General features: G+C 37.6%; 1 protein-coding gene across 18 annotated transcripts; it reads right to left on the bottom strand.

Annotated features, from left to right (window-relative positions):
* Nucleotides 1-333: 333 nt before the first annotated feature.
* Nucleotides 334-5435, bottom strand: LOC107788171 (uncharacterized). 18 transcript variants are annotated; one of them, XM_016609828.2, is made up of 9 exons: nucleotides 4974-5429; nucleotides 4772-4885; nucleotides 4514-4689; nucleotides 3785-3852; nucleotides 3581-3682; nucleotides 3348-3503; nucleotides 1425-1544; nucleotides 789-918; nucleotides 334-712 (listed from the first exon to the last, which is right to left on the bottom strand). In XM_016609828.2, exons 2-9 carry the CDS (start codon nucleotides 4870-4872, stop codon nucleotides 606-608), a joined length of 960 nt encoding a protein of 319 aa, XP_016465314.1. In that variant the 5' UTR covers nucleotides 4873-4885; nucleotides 4974-5429; the 3' UTR covers nucleotides 334-605. The 18 variants fall into 18 exon arrangements, 16 of the variants coding, with proteins under 16 accessions (XP_016465314.1, XP_075110101.1, XP_016465315.1 ...); XM_075254000.1 differs by having other exon boundaries at nucleotides 4772-4916; nucleotides 5018-5429; XM_016609829.2 differs by having other exon boundaries at nucleotides 5018-5429.
* Between the last annotated feature and the right edge of the window lie 2789 nt (nucleotides 5436-8224).

Raw genomic sequence — 8224 nt, 5'->3', positions numbered from 1 at the left:
GCAGCAATATATATGTAAGATAACTAAATTTGCTAAGGATATATTTAAGTAGTGTGTTTAACACTGTTGCTAGTGCTGATTATCAGCTAGTATAGGTTGCAACGGCTATGCCCACGTCACTGTCACCACGCCATCCATCCCTAGAACCTAGCCTAGCAATCAATGAAGTTTGAATGGACCATGGAAGACCAGGTTTCAAATCACAGCAAAGGCAAAAAAATGTCATGTGATTTTCTTCCCATTTACTTTAGCCTTGTAGATAGAGTTACTCGGTACTTATACTGATGAGAGGTGACAGATAAGCAGTGAATTAGTTGATTTGCGAGTAAACTAGACCTGACACAACCTTTATTACTAAGAAAAAAATACCAATTTCAGATGGCACGATCACATTGCTTTCAACAAATACTAACTGAAAGAATGTTAGTGCCAATATGCAGTGGACATGTCATAACACAAAGACTGCTACCCACAAAAGAAGACAGAATGACCAAGTTGGCAAACATGGTGAAGATTCAATTTTTTCCATGTTGTATCCAATATATAGACATCCAGTGCATCGATGGAACTTTTCAACAGAGAAAGGGGTATGTAGTATGTATTATCTAAAAGCCACAAAGTACACGAACTGCCTCTGTTCCAGAAACACACTCGTCTTCAACAAATGGAATCGTCTTTCTGACTGTTAACTTCATAGGACCACTCTTATTACCTAAAAATTCAACATGTTAAGGGTTCTTCTTTGTTATAATTCTATACTTCATAAAGGTAATATATAACTTGCTAACCTTCACTTGTGACATCCTTTTCTGTGCAAATGGCAGCATAATGTGAACCGGCCAACTCCAGGAGCATAAACTGCCAATTGCTTGTTAGATCACTGGGATCGTCAAACATATCCACTGATATTTCAGATGCCTGAAATAAAGTATGTTTATCAATAAAAGCATTCTCTCAAACTCAGAGGTACATATATATTCTATTTGAACGAAGCTATTATTAGATTGGGAAAGCAACAGAATTGTGGTTAAAATATTCAGGAAAAAGATTGCAAATTGGGAAAGTGTCCTGTCGGGCACTCGCTCTGGCTGTTTCAGGAGCTCAAGTATTGGCTAATGTTACACGTGATTCTGTTAGCATGACCTTGTTTTTGCTGAATTTGAAAAACTTAGCTAAACCTACAAATCACCTTTACGACACATCACCATTTGACATTCTTTTTCCAAGTCAATAATGTCTTATTAATAGCACACCAAGAGAGAGTTATGTATGTATGTACAAATTAACCCATTGCCATTTAACAATAACATTTCTGTCTTTTTCAGTTCAAATGTAAGCCCATTCGAGATAGTTTATTTATTTTGGATTAAGGAAAGCTCATTTGAAAAAGTTATCGAACTTGTTCAAAAGTAACTGTGTCATACCTCAGTATTTGAATATCGAGAGAGGTGAGGGCTTTCTCCAATACCACTCCCAAAACGAACTGTAAACGTCTTGAAAGGTGCACCAGAGAAACCTCTCCCCAGTGCTTTCACATATGCCTCCTGCAAGCAATCTGTTTTTTTAGAGGCTCAATTTAATAGATACTAACAAGAAAACTTTGATCCTTTGCTTTCGACCTATCATACAATCAATAAAGATAACACATTTTTCAAGCAGATAGAAGGTTAAAAGGTATAAAAGCCTTCTCTAGACAACCTTGCTAGCTGTAGCATAACCTTAACATATATGTGTATTGATGAGGCAGTTTGACCTTGATGCTTGCTTCCTACAAATGCACCTGGAAGTCATAAGCCAACATCCAAGCAAGATAGACCGCAAGTGAATACATTCTTAAAAGCTAGCAATGAAGAATCTGGCACTTCTGGGGTTCTTTCTATTCTGTAAAAATAGTATGCCGCTGCTAACTTTTGGTTGTGCTTTACTACTTTTTATACATTACCAAAGCACTGACGTAGTGGGCCTAAGTGATGTCCATAGGCAGCCAGCTAATATTGGTGAAGTACATAGGATGTATGTTCCAGAGGGACTTCTGTATGAACTACAGAGCCTTTTACATAATAAGTAATTTCCTGAAAGTCCTTTAACTCATTGTTGGTATTTAATGACAAAATTGTTATTTCTCCTCCTCTTGCTTGTCCAGCCACCTGCTTGTTTCAATTTCAAGAAACCAACAATCATGTTATTTCTTTTGTGTAAGCTACTCTTTTGATATAATCCGCACAGTTTCAAGGGAAAATGAACCTGAACTGCAGGTTCACAAACAACCTCCTCGACAACTCAACAAGTTACTGCTAAATAAACCAGAATAGATGGAGAAAGCAAACTCCTTAAAATAAACCCTTTGTTTTCTTAAATGCTGCAATTCTATCCCAACAACAACAACAACAACAACAACAACCCAGTGTAATCCCACAAGTGAGAAAGTTAATTTATGCCTTCTAGAAACTCACATAAATCTTCTTTAGCCCTTAGAAGTTAACCCTTTCCCTTGGTAAATTAGTGGAACTCTACCACAAAAAAGGTTATTCTATTCCATTCATCACTCAGAGCCTCTTTGCCAATGTGAGACATCAATATCTTCTATTTTCATTGTACGTGAGGGGAGCTCTAACATATGCTCCTCCAACTCAGTCGTTCTGGTTATTATTTCCAGTCTTACTATAGGAGGGGTTCACAAAGCAAAATGCAAATAAAATGCCCTATTCTGAAAAATCTAATCCTTTGCTTTCACCTTAATAATAAGATAAGCTCCAGAACCGGCGGAATTGCCCAATCCTTTCTCTCCATGCCCGGTTTGCATTTTTAAAATGGTAAATATGCGTAAGAGAAGTGCATGACATTAAGACAACATTCACTTGCTTTATACTGCTAAAAGACTGAAAATATACTCAATTTCTAGAAAATAGTACAGCTTGTAAGACTATGTTTCCAAAGGAAGCAAACAAGAAAAATGAAGGGCAGAATGTCTAGTGAAACAGAACCGGAAGAACTGGAAGCATCTAAAGATGAATGAATGACCTCCTTTTTAATACAGGAGACAAATGAAGCGGCACATAAACTGCGTGACTGAAGCAAGACATCCCTTCGAACCATGAAAATGACTAAGAATTGGTACTCTTTAAGATTTTCAATTGGAGTAATTTGTTAAATAGAGCTGAGTAAACATTCTCATCAGTAAAAGAAACTAAGAAAATAATCATGAAATCAAATAGACTAACCTCTCTACCGGAAACAGCCTCTCTACCCTTACGGGGTAGGGGTAAAGTCTGCGTACACTCTACCCTCTCCAGACCCCACTAGTGGGATTTTACTGGGTTGTGTTGTTGTTGAGCAAATAGACTAACCTTTAGTGTCCATAATTTGATAAACTCCTGATGTTGAAGATGGGGATCCTTAATAGCAGCCAACACTTGAAGTTCAGGTTCAGAGAAGTATCTTCTAGCTAAAGTCAAAACATTGTGCTTTACTGTCCTTTGCTTTGCTTCCACGTCGATGCCAATCTATTAATGAAACTATAAGTGATTTTCCATGCAGCTGAATGTATGTATACACTGACTTGAGGGACCAGAATATTTACAGGAGAATTCATTGTAACGCCACAAGCTATCAGAGATGATGTATGTGAGATGTTGAAATGCAAAGGAGAAGGCTCACAATGATCACAGTGTTGCCAATCTACCTATAGGCATAACCAGATAAAGTTAATGGCACATAAATACGACATAAAGAGAAAATACGAGCATACAACTGGAAAACTACTGAACGCTCAAATCACACTAACCTCAGGCTTCCCATGAATGCTCTTCCTAAACTTGAGGGATATGGGTTGGATCGAAGAATTTATCTGATCTAGGGAAAACCAACGCTTTCAGAGCTATAAACAACTTATAATTCTCTTCAACTACTATGGCATGTCACATAAAGCAAATTAATTATGGACAACTGAAAAGTTATACAAACACACAAACACAGTAATGATAATGATAACATAACCTATTACATTGCTGAATCTGAAATGAAACAATTAGAAAAGACAGTATCATATCCTCAGGTCATTTTCCAATTCTTGATTAACATCTAATAAGCTTCTAACATATGAAATCACTGTGCAATGGAACAAATAACACCAAAAACCCAGTGGAATTCCACAAGTGGAGTTTGGGGAGGGCAATGCGTACGCAGACCTTACCCCTATCTTATGAAGCTAGAGAGGCCGTTTTCGATAGACCCTCGGCTCAAGAACCAATACAACAACAACATACCCAGTACATTCCCACATATGGGGTCTGGGTAGGGTAGTGTGTACGCAGACCTTACCCTACTCAGTGAAGGTAGAAAAGCTGTTTCCAATAGACCCTCAGCTCAAGAACCAATGGAATAAATAATTGCATTTATATAACATTTTTTTCCTAAAATTTTATTCTAACTCATCTTCCATGAAATCAAGTTTTCTTAAGAAAAATGCAAATGACAAACAAATAATACATATAAATTCAACATTGCCTCTTACATCTTGCAATGGTGGTTCTAACCAACGTACGGGCAAGTAAAGCACTTTTTCTCTGCTCATCTCCACGCATACTAAACACATTTTCTTTCTCACATGGTGATAAAATTTCCATATATTTGTTCAAAAGAGACTCACCCTTCACTTCATTTGGTATTACATACCAAAGATGTGTCTCCCTAAAATTCAAAAGCATTAAGCAAAACCCATTAAAAACAATATAAAATTTCAATATTTAAAAAAAAAAGAACTAAATCATACTTTGGAGAAGGGAGGGGAATAGGAGCCAAAGGGGTTGAGGAACTGAAGAATTTACTATCACTGAAACAGTTCAACCTCATTCTGAAAACCCCACGTGGCATAGACGAATCTTTTCTGCATATAACAGGTAAAAATTGAATCTTTTCTGCATATAACAGGTAAAAATTTAATCTTTTCTGCATATAACAGGTAAAAATTTAACCTTTTCGGTGTGAAATATAAAAATTGAATCTTTTCTGCATATACCAGATAAAATTGGATCTTTTTTCTTCTCTTTGAAAGCTCTATATTACACAAATTTGAAAGAATTCAAAACGAAGCCCCTATTAGTTCAAAGAAAAAAAGGAAGAAGAAGAAGAAGCCCTTTTCACAAACCAGTCAAATGGAGAGGAAATGATCAAAATGGTCCCTAATGTATAGGGGCTGGATTATTTTGCTCCTTATTATATGTCAAGTGAAAGTAATAGTCCTTAAAGTATATAAAAAGTGTATGGTTTTAGTCCCATCCCTTAAAACTAACGGTACAAAGCAAATATATTGTTAAACTTAACTTGAATCACTTAAAAGAAAAGCAGACTCCTCTCCTCTGCTTCTTTCTTTCACTGTTTTTTCTGAAACGAATCAAATTTGATAATCATCTAACCCCTCTTGTCCCCTCTCCCCCTCCCCTCCCCCCGCCCCGCCCCCGGACTAGCTTGTCGGGGTGAGTATTATCCGAGTTTCTCTTCTCTTGTCTAAAACCTAGTTAAAGTTCATCAGCATAGAAACCGATCACTTATCCATTCCACAATCGAGTTGACTCAGTGTCAAGTGCTTTACTGAAATTTCTCCGTATTTTGCGACCCAATATGGGCTCGGCACTTTCATTCGCTTTCTTACTGGAAATCAATAATTGGTTCATGTCAAAATTAGATGTTGCTTTATTTTCTTTGTAGCTACGAAGGAGTTTCAAGAGGGATTTGTTCTCTTCAGCAATTTATTAGTATAAAAATAGATAGACTTTGACAGAAATATGAACATAAGGTTTGATTTTGAGGTGAGTTTGGACCCTAGAAGAGTCTGCTGAGAGTTCATGGACAGTAACATTTTCAACTAAATGAACCACGATGAGATCGTTGATGGCTCTGGTGCCTCTTCTTTACAGGGAGCTCGCTCTTTCTTATAATTTGCAATGCATGTAGAAATAAAAAATTGGATTTGTATGGTACGAATTGATGGGAGAAGAAAGGGGTTTTTGAAGGAAGTGATGAGAGCACACCAACAGGGGGACTGTAAGACGATTCACTTTGATCTAATTTGCTTTCTACGCTAGTTGGAATGTTTTCAAAGTTTTGTGTATACTGAAAGAGAGAAGAAGAGGGGTATACTCTGTTAGAATTTTCTCTTGATGGGTCCAGAACTTCGTTAAGTTTAACAGTATATTTGCTTTGTACCGTTAGTTTTTAGGGGTGACACTAAGGGGTCGTTTGGTAGGGCGTATAAGAATAATACTAAATAAGGTGCATTAGTAATGCATGGGTTAGTTATGCAAGCATTAGTTATACAAAGATTATATCTTATGCATTGTTTGGTTTTCTCTTGATGGGTCCAGAACCTCGTTAAGTTTAACAGTATATTTGCTTTGTACCGTTAGTTTTTAGGGGTGACACTAAGGGGTCGTTTGGTAGGGCGTATAAGAATAATACTAAATAAGGTGCATTAGTAATGCATGGGTTAGTTATGCAAGCATTAGTTATACAAAGATTATATCTTATGCATTGTTTGGTGTGGTGTATTAAAAATTAAAATGCATTGCATAATTTTTAAGAAATTTAATTGTTTACAAAAATGGCCTCCATATTCTTTAACTTAAGGGACTTTAAGAATAATTTTGTCTTTAATCATGCTAATGCATGCATTAATAGCCTTTGTATAGCTAATGTCATGGTTTTCTATGCATTAGCTATACATAGGATAATACCAAATTGAGTGTATAACTAATGCTTGTATTAGTTATCATAGGTTGATAAAGTGTACCAAACAAAGCATTACTAATACACAAAGCTAATGCATGCATTATTTTCTCTAACACACTCTACCAAACGACCTCTAAAACCATACACTTTTTGTATACATTAAGGACTATTACTATCACTTGATATATAATAAGGACCAAAATAATCCAACCCCTATACATTGAGGACCATTTTGATCATTTCCTCGTCAAATGGACATTAGAGAGTTAAACGCAGTTTGCTGTTTCGACTAAATTGCATATTGACCCCGGAAGTATATAAAAGTTGAAGATATTACCCACAACTAGGAGTGTCAAACAGGTTGGTCGGGTCGGATATGGTTCGGGTCGAAAACGGGTAATGGAAAAACGGATAAATTATCCGACCCGACCCATATTTAATACGGATAAAAAAGGGTTAACCGGCGGATAATATGGGTAACCATATTATCCAGGAACTATGGGCCTCCTCTAAAATCAACTCTCGGAGCTCATCCATATTTGGCACACAAACTCGACCCTGCAATCTCAAAACTCCATTATCTCCTAAGGTAACATACTTGGCACCTCCATGTTGTACTGTGTCTCTAAGGACACACAAATGAAGATCATCATACTGCCGATCTCGGATACGCTCCAATAAGGAAGAACGAGTGACTGTGCAAGCTAACACACGGCTGGGCTCAGAAACATCCAACCTCATGAACTGATTGGCCAAAGCCTGAACATCTAAAGCAAGCGGTCTCTCACCGATCGGAATATAAGCAAGACTGCCCATATTGGCTGACTTCCTACTCAAAGCATCGGCCACCATATTGGCCTTTCCCGGATGATATAAGATGGTGATATCATAGTCCTTTAATACCTCTAACCACCTTCTCTGCCTCAAATTTAGCTCCTTCTGCTTGAACAAATACTGAAGACTCTTGTGATCCGTGAACACCTCACATGCCACGCTATACAGATAATACCTCCAAATCTTCAACGCGTGAACAATGGCTGCTAACTCCAAATCATGAACCGGATAGTTCTTCTCATGAATCTTCAATTGCCGCGAAACATAGGCAATAACTTTGTCATCCTGCATCAACACCGCACCATGTCCAATACGAGATGTATCACAATAAACTGTGTAAGGCCCTGAACCTGTTGGCAAAACCAACACTGGTGCCGTAGTCAAAGCTGTCTTGAGCTTCTGAAAGCTCGCCTCACACTCATCCGACCACCTGAACTAGGCACCCTTCTGGGTCAACCTGGTCATTGAGGCTGCAATAGATGAAAATCCCTCCACAAACCGATGATAGTAGCCTGCCAAACCCAAGAAACTCCGGATCTCTGTAGCTGATGTGGGTCTAGGCCAGTTCTTGACTGCCTCTATCTTCTTCGGATCTACCTAAATACCCTCTGTTGATACAACATGACCCAAGAATGCAACTGAACTCAACCAGAACTCACACTTT

This window comes from Nicotiana tabacum, chromosome 5 (genome assembly GCF_000715075.1).
Source record: "Nicotiana tabacum cultivar K326 chromosome 5, ASM71507v2, whole genome shotgun sequence".
NCBI classification, from domain to species: Eukaryota; Viridiplantae; Streptophyta; class Magnoliopsida; order Solanales; family Solanaceae; genus Nicotiana; species Nicotiana tabacum.
The sequence above is the reverse complement of the archived record's forward strand: the minus strand, read 5'-3'. Positions and strand labels throughout refer to the sequence as shown.